The sequence below is a fragment of the Macaca nemestrina genome, chromosome 7, assembly GCF_043159975.1.
Source record: "Macaca nemestrina isolate mMacNem1 chromosome 7, mMacNem.hap1, whole genome shotgun sequence".
NCBI lineage: Eukaryota > Metazoa > Chordata > Mammalia > Primates > Cercopithecidae > Macaca > Macaca nemestrina.
The window spans coordinates 55,382,715-55,395,069 of record NC_092131.1 but is presented as its reverse complement, the minus strand read 5'-3'; the positions used below and the strand labels follow the sequence as shown (position 1 = coordinate 55,395,069).

General features: G+C 44.7%; 1 protein-coding gene and 1 long non-coding RNA gene across 2 annotated transcripts in view; both read right to left on the bottom strand.

Moving 5' to 3' along the window:
- Nucleotides 1-2,299, bottom strand: part of LOC105481816 (endoplasmic reticulum oxidoreductase 1 alpha) — a 59,109-nt gene extending 56,810 nt beyond the window's left edge. Inside the window, exon 1 of the mRNA XM_011741564.3 lies at nucleotides 2,059-2,299. Within this exon, the coding sequence (XP_011739866.1) occupies nucleotides 2,059-2,172 (114 nt within the window). The 5' untranslated portion in view covers nucleotides 2,173-2,299. The remainder of the gene's footprint in view (nucleotides 1-2,058) is intronic.
- A 3,212-nt stretch (nucleotides 2,300-5,511) lies between these two features.
- Nucleotides 5,512-12,340, bottom strand: LOC105481815 (uncharacterized). The gene is made up of 4 exons (XR_987200.2): nucleotides 12,213-12,340; nucleotides 6,665-6,760; nucleotides 6,374-6,537; nucleotides 5,512-5,699 (listed from the first exon to the last, which is right to left on the bottom strand). It is a non-coding gene; the product is annotated as an uncharacterized lncRNA (long non-coding RNA).
- Between the last annotated feature and the right edge of the window lie 15 nt (nucleotides 12,341-12,355).

Here is a 12,355-nt window from a genome sequence, read left to right as displayed (position 1 = left end):
AAACTCCAAGTTCTTCAGTTTTTGAACTCAGACTGGCTCTCCTTGCTCCCCGGCCTGTAGACAGCCTATTGTGGGACCTTGTGATTGTGTGAATTAATACTTAATAAACTCCCCTTTATCCCTTTATATATATATATATGTGTGTGTGTGTGTATATATATGTGTGAATATATATATGTGTATATGTGTGTGTGTGTGTGTATATATATATATATTTCACTAGTTCTATCTCTCTAGAGAACCCAGACTAATACAGACCAGGTCTCCAGGCTGGTCTCGAACTCCTGGGCTCAAGCCATCCTCCTACCTCAGCATCCCAAGTATCTGAGACCACAGGCGCACACCATTACACCCAGCTTTTTTCTTTTTTAAATTTTTTTGTAGAGACATGGGTTTTACTATGTTGCCCATGCTGGTCTTGAACTCCTGGACTCAAGAGATCCTTCCACCTCGGCCTCCCAAAGTGCTGGAATTACAGGCTGGAGTGACCACACCCAGCCCAATTTACTATTTTTCAGGGTTGAGTCTGAAAAGAAACACATTTAGCCACCCTCATTCTAAAAGAAAAAGGGGCTTAACAGAAGTTTATGTTAGGGAAGTATTTGAATCTGAGGGTATTGTGAAAGAGGAAAAGTTTAATCACTAGTTAGAAGAAAAAGAAAATAAATGTAAAGAATTTAAAGTTCTCCAATTTTAAGCAGAACTCCAAAAAGGTTACTAAGGGAAAACAAAAGTAAAAGTTGAAGAGTTCAACATATACTTTTATTCCACTATCCAAATCTCCAGAATGTAGTTGAAAATGTTACATTGAACATCTTCTTTCCCTAACGAATATTTTAAAGTCACTTATTTCTATCTTTTTTTTAAATGTTTAATCTCGGTGTTGCATTGTATTTCTAATCAGAAGAAAAATGACCCTTTTTCCTTTTAAGTACTTGATTGTGTGTCGTTGGCAATCATTGAAGGTAAAGGACTTTTCAATGTCTTAGTTGTAAAGTAGCAATTTTCTTTCAACTTCCCGTAGTTTCCTAGATAACACTAACCAACTCCCAAATCACTCAGCAAAACAACAAAATCCAAGAATGTAAAGCAGTGGAAGAGAAACCTTTCATAATATTTAAACGTATCTTTCCTTCTACACGGTATCATGCCCCTAAACACATGTTATTTCCGGTAATAAATTACTAGCAAAATCCGCTTAGAAATAATATGGATGCCTACCCCTTAGTTTTGTATAAAACGTAATTTTTATCAACAGAGTCAACCAAAAGGTGGCTTTGACAAGAGTAATCACATTGAAATACCAGATATGGAGGATAATGGAAACCTGTAAGTTTTTCTGAATTTTTTGCTCAAGGAACCACATCTCTTACAGAAGGAAATGATCATAATCCGCTTGTAATCAAACTTGTGCACTGAAGAATAAGGACCATCCTCCCAATTCATACCAGCTTAATGGGTGTCACGATAAGAGAATCTCATTACATTCGAGAAAAAGAGCACACAGGACCAGAAAACAGAGGGCAACTGCGGTCCCAAAGACATTAGTTAGTCGGGCTTAGACACAGAAAAACCACACGCAGCCATTCTTCCGCCTAACATCGAGATCTGAGAGGAGCCCACAAACGTCTTAGCCAGAAAGGCTGGCGAAATGCACGCAGCACTGGCACTGGGTACACAAGTTCCCGGTCAAGAGAGAAGTGAGAAAGATCTAGGCTCTGTGAAAATAGCAAATACTGGCAGTGCGTTGTACACTGTGCACACTCTCCCTGGGAAGAAAAGACCAACAAAGATGCATAAACCCACTCAACCGCGTGCACCTAACCCCTCTCCTGGGCCGAAGCACCGGAGGGCGCGCCGACGTCCAGGCTGCCGTGGAGGCCCGGTTCACGCCAAGCCAGATTCAGTCCCGGCCACCGGGCAGCAGCACAGGAGTCTCATTCCCGGCGGGACGAGATGCAAGGACGCACCCCCAGTCGCTCACCTGCCAGGGCGTGCGGGACAGAGCGCGCCGCGGAGGGCGCCGGGACCCACAGCACCAACGGGCACATTGCTCACCTGGCAGAAGCACCTCTGTGCCGCTGTCTCCGGGGGCTGCTGCTCTCCGTGGCCCGAGCTGAGCAGCCACACGGCTCCCAGGAGGCCAATCAGGAATCCCCAACCGCGGTCCATTGCCGCTCCGGCAGCTCGTCGCTCCACGCCCGGGAGTCCAGTCCGCACGCTCGGTCGCGGCCCGTGCGCCCTCAGATGAAGCCCGCGCGGGCCGGCCCCGGCGGCGCCCCACCTCGGGGCCGCCTCCTAGGCCCGCCTCGGCCCTCCCGCCTCTCAGCGGTTGCCACCTAGCGACCCAGCCTGCGGACGTGCCGCGGCGCCCGCGCCGGCAGCCCGGGGCCTCGGACCGGTTCCTTCCCGGCGCGTGAGGCTGACGCACCGCCCAGCTTCCCGGCTCGGCCCCGCCCGGCCCGGCCCGCGCCCGCACCCGCGCCCGCCCCCAGCTCTGTGACGCCCCCGGCCTGGAGATGCGACCCGGCACGCACAACCCCAGGCCCTGCGCGGTTGTTGGGGGTCCTTCCGGTTCCCAGAGCCAGAGCAAAAGCCGGAGCGGCCTGTGTTTTCCTGCGGGGCCCCGCCCCATCCCGCTCACTCCGGGCCAATCCTTCCGTATCTCAATGCGAGGCAATCAAATCGTACGAATTACGTGTCCACCGTGTTCCCGGCGGAGTCTTAAAGCTGAAAGGGATATTAGAGAGCATCTAGACCAGGGCGGCATATGTCATTTATATTTTTAGTAGCCACAGCAAAAGAGTAAAAATAACAGGTACATTTTATTTTTAAAATATTTTTATTTAACCCCGAATGTGCAAATTATTATTTCAAAATATAATCAATATTCAATTTATTCATATTTGACTTTTTTGTCTTTGAAATCCAGTGTGTATTTGATGCGAACTAGACCCATTTCATAGTCAAATGTGACTGGCTAGTGCCCACTGTATTGGACAGCGAGGGTGAAAGCCACCCTCTCATATCATAGGAGGAAACAGGCCCTTCAGGGAAGTGAGGTAACGTGAGCAAGGATTGGAGCTGGGTAGTGATAGAGCCAGGTCTTGTGATCCCGAGTCCTGATCTTTTAACATTCAGCGTTGGGACTAGTCTATACGCTTCCCCCCCCCCCCCCCCCCCGCCCAGATAGGGCCTTCCGGGGTCACCCAGGCTCTCCTGCAATGATGCGAACGCGGCTCACTGCAGCCTCGAACTCCTGGGCTCAAGCGATCCTCCCACCTAAGCCTCCTGCCTAGCATAGACTACAGGCGTGCGCCACCACGCCCGGCTAATTTTATTTTTAGTAGAAACAAGGTTTCACCGTATTGCCCAGGCTGTTCTCAAACTCCTCAAGAGCGATTCTCCGGTCTCAGCCTCCCAAAGTGCTGGGATTACCTTTTTTTTTTTTTGAGGCGGAGTCTCGCTCTGTCGCCCAGGCTGGAGTGCAGTGGCGTGATCTGGGCTCACTGTAATCTCTGCCTCCCGGGTTCAAGCGATTCTCCTGCCTGAGCTTCCCGAGTAGCTGGGATTACAGGTATAAGCCACCACGCACTCCATTAATTTTTGTGTTTTTAGGAGAGAAGGGGTTTTGCCATGTTGGCCAGACTGGTCTCTTAACTCCTGAGCTCAGGTGACCCACCCATCTCAGCCTCCCAAAGTGCTGGGATTACAGGCCTGAGCCACCGCACCTGGCCTTACTTTAAAAAAAAAAAAAAAAAAAAAAAAAAAATTTTTTTTTTATTTGAGACAGAGTCTCACTTCCTCCCCCAGGCTGAAGTGCAGTGGTGCAGTCTCGGCTCACTGCAACCTCCACTTCCGGGTTCAAGTGATTCTTATGCCTCAGCCACCCGAGTAGCTGGGATTACAGGCCTGCACCACCACACCCAGCTAACTTTTGTATTTTTAGTAGACATGTGGTTTCACCATGTTGGCCAGGCTGGTCTCGAACTCCTGACCTCAAGTGATCTGCCTGCCTCAGCCTCCCAAAGTGCTAGGATTACAAGTGTGAGCCACTTCACCAAGCCTAAGAAGATAGTTTCAAGGTGAAACTGGCAGCTTTCCGACATCTTGCATGCACATTAGAAGTTGAAATAGTTCAAATGACTCAAACTCATGTATTTTACTGCAAACCCTAGAGCTCTGCCTATCACTGCCAAGTAGACATGTAGTAAAAAGTCAACAACCCATGTGAGATCCTGATGGACCTGAGAAGCTCTAATTCTAGTATCTACAACATGTCTCTCATACATATTAATACAATCTCCCTCCTAACCTGAAAGCTTTTTTTTTTTTTTTTTTTTTTTTTTTTTTTTTTTTTTTTGAGACAGTCTTGCTCTGTCACCAGGCTGGAGTGCAGTGGCGCAATCTTGGCTCACTGCAACCTCCAGCTCTCTGGTTCAAGTGATTCTCCTGCCTCAGCCTCCTGAGTAGCTGGGACTACAGGCATACGCCACCACCCCCAGCTAATTTGTTTGTATTTTTAGTAGAGACAGGGTTTCACCATGTTAGCCAGGATGGTCTCAACCTCCTGACCTCGTGATTCACCTGCCTTGGCCTCCCAAAGTGCTGAGATTACAGGCGTGAGCCACCGCGCCTGGCCAAAAGCTTTTTCATATTCCTATATAAAGGCCCCAGTTATCCTTTTTAGGGCCAGACCCAGGAATTAAAATTGGCATGTCAGGCCGGGTATGGTGGCTCACGCCTGACCCAGCACTTTGGGAAGCTGAGGCCTGCAGATCGCTTGAAGTCAGGAGTTCAAGACCAGCCTGACCAACATGGTAAAACCTCGTCTATACTAAAAATACAAAAAATCAGCTGGACATGGTGGTGTGTCCCTGTAGTCTCAGCTACTCAGGAGGCTGAGGTGAGAGAATTGCTTGAACCCAGGAGGCGGAGGTTGCAGTGAGCCAAGATCCTACCATTGCACTCCAGCCTGGGTGACAGAGTGAGACTCTGTCTTTAAAAAATAAATCAATAAATAAAAGTAAAATTGATATGTCAAAGAAATATCTGCACTCCCATGTTCATTTCAGCATTAGTATATAATCTTTAATGATATTTTCTACTTCATCTTTCTTCACTGAATTGTAACATCTTTAAACTTCTTGAGCAGGGATTGTGTTTCAAATGTTCCTGAGACTCCCAGAGATCCTTAACAAGGATCTTGTCTTTGTATATGTTCGTGGAATAAATGAAAACCTTTCATTGGCCACAGTACTAATAAATGAAGATTAGGCCATCAAAAATGAGAAACACAATAAGAAAAGGGGAAACGAATAAAGCCTATGATTTTAGAAGGAAGCAATTTGAATATGAATCAGCTTAAATTTTACCCTAATACAATGACCTGTAACCTAGGGGAGCTTAAAAATGGCAGTGTTCCCATGATAGAAATTATTTCCCATAAAACTCAAACTCTTTCCCAGAATAAATTTCTAACAAACTTAGAAAAAGTATCCACATTTTTTTACTTTATTGTCTAGATAATTATAATGCTTTCTTTCAGATTTGCAAGAGATTTTAGAATAAGTAAATACAGTTTTATGTGTGTGATGTGAGTATCACTGAAGTGTCCCTGAGAATCTTTCAGGCCAGAAGGAAACTCCCTTTGTATGAATTTGCTTCTTCAAATACACCTGCTCAGGCAATCATCTCACCTGTGTTAGGGCCCATGCAATCACTGATTAGTCATTCAATAACTATTTAAAGAGCACCCACAGAGTACATAGATCAACCTTTGATTTCTGAAAGCCCAGCTTCCCATTCATTACAACTCTGCTAAATAACATTAAATTTTTTAGAGATGAACAAGGTCACAAACTTGTTTTTCTGATACTAGTGATTATAACAATAACATGACTTAGATTTAATGCACACAGCATTTCCTGATGGAATTCTGATTACTGTGTAAATAACAGCTACTATTTTTTTTTTTTAATGACCAAAGCAGGAAATGGCTTGAGCCCAATGTCTCAAAATGGTATGTGGGGATTTCTGTGGGAAGCTTCTCAGTACCTAAACAATTTCTGTCATTGGATAGACTGGAAGAAAATAATTTAAAGGAAATAATTTGGGAAAAGAAGAACGGCTAAGTAAAAACCTAATGGGTTTGATGCTGATATTTTTATTAGAATCATTCCTGTCAATATTTACTGAATTAAGGTTGCACATATGGTACATTACTAAATATTTGTCTCAAGGTGCTTAGAATCATCTGAAGTGGGAAGACATGCCACATAATATCTTCACCTTCTTTACCTCACATTCCTGAAAGCAAGCTGTATATAGTCACTAACTTCACTTCTCATTAACTCCTCAACTTCCTACTCACATTTTAACCCATGGTGCACTCTGGTTTCCAGCTCTACTCCCCTGAAACTCCTCTTTACATGGCCTTCCTATTGCCAAACCCAATGACCAATTTTCATGAAATCTCTGCTGCATTCTGAAAATGCCGATTCCTCTCTCCTTCAATTCGATTTCCTGCACTCCAGCCTGGACAACAAGAGCAAGAATCAGTCTCAAAAAAAAAATTTTTTTTTATAAATCAAATAGTATACTGCTTGACATACATAGCCCCACCATGATACAAATATTGGATAGCAATTTAACCAAAACTTACATATATTGCATGCATGGAGGATGCAAGTAGGAAAAGTGGGAGTCTGGAGTGAGGGTGTTAAATCTTTATCTTCCTAATTTGGTCAGAAGATAAATCCTAAAATTTATATATCAAGAAATAGCAGCATAAGGATATTATTTAGAAATACAAAGGTAAGTATAGTAGAAACACATTTAAAAATGAAGGGAGTGGAACTCGGGATTAAAGAAAAGTGAGACAATAGACACCTCTTTTTCTTTTTCTTTTTTTTTTTCTTTTTTTTTTTTGAGACGGAGTCTCACTCTGTCGCCCAGGCTGGAGTGCAATGGCCGGATCTCAGCTCACTGCAAGCTCCGCTTCCCGGGTTCACGCCATTCTCCTGCCTCAGCCTCCCGAGTAGCTGGGACTACAGGCGCCCGCCGCCTCGCCCGGCTAGTTTTTTGTATTTTTTAGTAGAGACGGGGTTTCACCGGGTTAGCCAGGATGGTCTCGATCTCCTGACCTCGTGATCCACCCGTCTCGGCCTCCCAAAGTGCTGGGATTACAGGCTTGAGCCACCGCGCCCGGCCACCTCTTTTTCAATTTAATCTTTAGTACTTTTTTAAAAAGCTCTCTTTATGTTATTGCTTTATTAAAAGCACATCCCAGAAGCCTAGAAACTCTAACTTCTTTTTTTTTTTTTTTTTTTTTGAGACGGAGTCTCGCTCTGTCGCCCAGCCCAGGCTGGAGTGCAGTGGCGCAATCTTGGCTCACTGCAAGCTCCGCCTCCCAGGTTCACGCCATTCTCCTGCCTCAGCCTCCCGAGTAGCTGGGACTACAGGCGCCCACAACCGCGCCCGGCTAATTTTTTGTAATTTTTAGTAGAGACGGGGTTTCACCGTGGTCTCGATCTCCTGACCTTGTGATCCGCCCGCCTCGGCCTCCCAAAGTGCTGGGATTACAGGCGTGAGCCACCGCGCCCGGCCCGAAACTCTAACTTCTTTATTTTATTTTATTATTTTATTTTATTATTATTATTTGAGATGGAGTCTCGCTCCGTCTCCCAGGCTGGAGTGCAGTGGCAAGATCTTGGCTCCAGAGACTGCAACCTCTGTCTCCCAAGTTCAAGCAATTCTCCTGCCTCAGTCTCCCGAGTACCTGGGACTACAGGCATGTGCCACCACTTCTGGCTAATTTTTTTGTATTTTTGGTAGAGATGGGGTTTCACCATGTTGGTCAGGCTGGTCTTGAACTCCTGACCTCAAATGATCCACCTGCCTCAGCCTCCTAAAGTGCTGGGATTACAAGTATGAGCCACCATGCCCGGCCGGAACTCTAACGTCTATTCCTACCTCAACATCTCACTGCTTAAACATAGACACATTAATTTAAGTGCACTTTCTTTGTTTTTTGTTTTGTTTTGTTTTGTTTTGTTTTGAGGTGGAGTTTCACTCTGTCGCCCAGGCTGGAGTGCAGTGGCGCGAACTCAGCTCACTGCAACTTCTGCCTCCCAGGTTCACGCCATTCTCCTGCCTCAGCTTCCCGAGTAGCTGGGACTACAGGCGCCAGCCATCATGCCCGGCTAATTTTTTTGTATTTTTTAATAGAGACAGGGTTTCACCGTGTTAGCCATGATGGTCTCAATCTCCTGACCTCGTGATCCACCTGCCTCGAACTCCAAAAGTTCTGGGATTACAGGCATGAGCCACTGCGCCTCGCCTAATTTAAGTGCATTTTCATAGGTATTTGGGAGTAGACAGTTGGGATGAAACATTTCTAAACACTTGAGTGTTGTGGCCAGTGTGGGAGCAAAAGTAGTTGCTACTTGCCTATTTGATACCGTTTCCCAATTTTTCTCTTAAAAATAAATCTGTTCCTCTTGCATTTGTTATCTATCACTGTGTAACAAATTACCCCAAAACTAAATGGCTTCAAACAACAAACATTTATCATCTCATGGTTTTTAAGGACCAGCAATTCAGTAGCAGCTGAACTGAGTTGTGTGACTCAGTCTCTCATGGTGTTGCAATCAGTACTAGGGCTGCAGTAATCTAAAGGCTTGCCTAGAGCTGGAGGATCTCTGCCAAGAACTGCTCGCTCATGGCTGTTGGCAGGAGGCCTTAAGTTCCTGGATGGCCGTTCCTTGCCATGTAGGTCTCTCCATAGATCTGTTGATGTGTCCTCATGCCATGACAGCTGGCTTCTTCCACAGGGAGTTATCCAAGGGAGACTCAAAAGGAAGGCTAACACTTTTTGTGATCTAGTCTCCATTGTTGCACACTGTCACTTCCATTTTATTTATCAAGAGTGTCACTAGGTCCAAGGAAGAGGAATTATGCTCCACTTCTTGAAGTGGAAAGTGTCAAATAATTTGTGTACGTATTTTAAAATGACCACACTCATCTGTGCCAAGTTATAGGAAAACAGATTGAGAAACTATCCTTACATGATTTTTGAAGGTCTACATCAATTTCATCACCGTTTGTTATGAGATCACTTTTAATGACTCCAAAATAAACTAAGATATGCCCGACCTTCTTATATCTCTTCCACCCTATATGTTCTAATTTTCATTTTTTGGTCACATTTGTATTTTTCTGTTTTCACTTTATGATATTTTAAGTTCCTTGAGTACTGGTCACTTTTCTTAGTCTTTTTATAACTCTGCTTACCTATCTTGGTGCCTGATATATTCATTCATTCAATATACATGTATCTCTTTTACTTCAGACACTGTGCTAGATACTGGGGATCCAATCAGGAGAAATAAATAGTCATAGTCCTTGTTTTCCAAGGGGTTACAGTCCACTGCAGGGAAAAGACTCTAAACATTTAGTCATGTTTAAGAATATATAATTCAAGTTGAGCTATGTTTTCAGATGGAAAGGAATACAGTCTTATAGGCATGTATAAAAAAGTAACGGCCAGGTACAGTGACCTGTAATCCCAGTACTTTGGGACGCTTAGGCAGGTGGATCACCTGAGCTCAGGAATTTAAGACCAGCCTGACCAACATGGTGAAACCTCATCTCTACCAAAAATACAAAAATTAGTCGGGTGTGGTGGCGCATACCTGTAGTCCCAGCTACTCGGGAGGCTGAAGCAGGAGAATCCCTTGATCCCGGGAGGCAGAGGCTGCAGCGAGCTGAGATCGCGCCACTGCACTCCAGCCTGGGCAACAGAGTGAGACTCCTGCTCAAAATAAAAAACAAACAAAAAAAACAAAAAAGTAACAGGGCTAGTGTAGGCATGGGGAAAATAGAAGATTCATCTGAAGTTGAAATGCTGCCAGATGGGTGACAGAAAAAGAACAAGGGTTAAGGGAATTTAAAATATTGATGTGATTAATGTTAAAATAACCTATCAGTATGTGCTCATAAATATTTGTTAAATTGAGCCAAACTGAACTATCTTTCTTTCTCTGCCTTGTCCTCTCTTCTTTACTTCTTGATGTCAGACGTTACAAATTTGGTATGGATGGACTAGTTTGACCAGAGTAGTTGCAACTGAGTGGGAGAAGGGACTATCCCTGCCCAATACAGCTTCTTTGTTCATTGTATGCTGCAAGAACCCAGTCATATTTAGAAAAATTGGCAGAATACGGTGGCTCACGCCTGTAATCCCAGCACTTTGGGAGGCTGAGGTGGGTGGATCATGAGATCAGGAGATTGAGACCAGCCTGACCAACATGGTGAAATCCCGTCTCTACTAAAAATACAAAAATTAGCCAGGCATGGTGGTGCATGCCTGTAATCCCAGCTACTCAGGAGGCTGAGGCAGGAGAATCACTTGAACCCGGGAGATGGAGGTTGCAGTGAGCCAAGATCACGCCACTGTACTCCAGCCTGGCGACAGAGCAAGACTCATCTTAAAAAAAAAAAAAAAAAAAAAAAAAAAAGAAAAGAAAAATAGAATGGAATATTCACACAATACCCATGAGAATTGTTCCTAATAAATTTGAAGGCATCCTTTACGTGACTTTGGGTCATTAATTTACATAAATTTGTACTTTATTTGTATATTTAGGATATACATATTTAAACTCAAACATTCATGGCCATTGGATATACCAAACAGAATCCATTTGGAGAATTTTACTCATTTTTTTTGGACAACAATTAATTGTCCCCAGGAACAATGATGGCAAGAGGTACAGCAACGAGGAACTGTACTGCAAAAATGGGAGTCATTAATACCCTTAAAATAAATATCTATTCAAAAGAACACTATTGAGTACTTACTATGCAGCAGACGTTGTGTTTAGGCATATTATCCTATTTAATACCATGACCCTATTAGAAAAGTGCAACTATTATGATCATTTTACAGAGATATTGAGGCAGTCTGTAATTTTCCCCAAATCACAAAATCTGAAAGTTGACCAGGCATGGTGGCTCACGCCTGTAATCCCAGCACTTTGGAAGGCCGAGGCGGGTGGATCACTTGAGGTCAGGAGTTCGAGACCAGCCTGGCCAATATGGTGAAACCCCATCCCTACTGAAAATACAAAAATGAGCCCAGAATGCTGGTGGGCGCCTGTAATCCCAGCTTCTCAGGAGGGTGAGGCATGACAATTGCTTGAACTGGGGAGGCAGAGGTTGCAGTGAGCCGAGATTGTGCCACTGCACTCCAGCTTGGGTGACAGAGCAAGGCATAGTTAAAAAAAAAAAAAAACAAACAAAAAACTGGCAGGGCACAGTGGCTCACACCTGTAATCCTAGCACTAAGGGAGGATGAGGAGGGTGGATCACCTGAAGTCAGGATTTCGAGACCAGCCTGGCCAACATGACGAAAACCCCTCTCTACTAAAAATACAAAAATTAGCTGGGCGTGGTGGCGCAGGCCTGTAATCCCAGCTACTCCAGAGGCTGAGGAAGGAGAATTGCTTGAACCTGGGAGGTGGAGGTTGCAGTGCGCCGAGATCGCGCCACCGCACTCCAGCCTGTGCGGCTGGAGCGAGACTTCATCTCAAAAATAAACAAATAAATCTGAAAGTTCTCTCAGACTTCAAAGTTCCTGCCTCAGCCTACTTCAGCATCTTTATCTTGTACCCTACATCTCTACAACCCACCCCCTACTGGTCTCATTGGCCTCCTTTCTGTTCCTGGAAGTGAGCCAAGCTTTCTACCCACCCCGCCCCACCCCACTCCAGGACTTACACTGTTTAGGTTTTCTTCAGTTGTTGCGAGGCTGGCTCCTTCTCATCTGAGACATCTGTTCTAGATTAATTCTTCCCACCATACTTCTTACCGTGTTTTAATTCCTTCATAGTATTTGTTAAACTCTTATTTTTTTAAAATTTCCCACCAAATGATAAGTAGATCTACCTTTAAGACCTCATTCACTGACTGAATGGATGGATAAAACTGCCTACTTCTCCAGCACGTGGAGGTCTTTGGTATACTGTGTTATACCAAAGGCCATCTGTGTTGTGTCGACAGGCCATCATCGGAACTCTTTTGAGGTATTACACATTCCCTACTTAACTTCCATCTCAGTTTATTACAGAGCCTTTTATACTTCCGGGACAGCAGTGACTTAATACTGAGGCCTCTAAGGGGAAGACCGAGATAACCGAGTCCTGCTTTACCCATCTCGGCCTGCCGGAAACGGTGTGGGTGTAGTCCTCTTTCAGTGTATGTCGGCGCTCTAGGTGAACCGAGACATAGAGGTGGAAGTGGAGTAGAAAGGCGGGGACAACCGGAAGGGGCGGGTTCATGGGCGAACCCACCC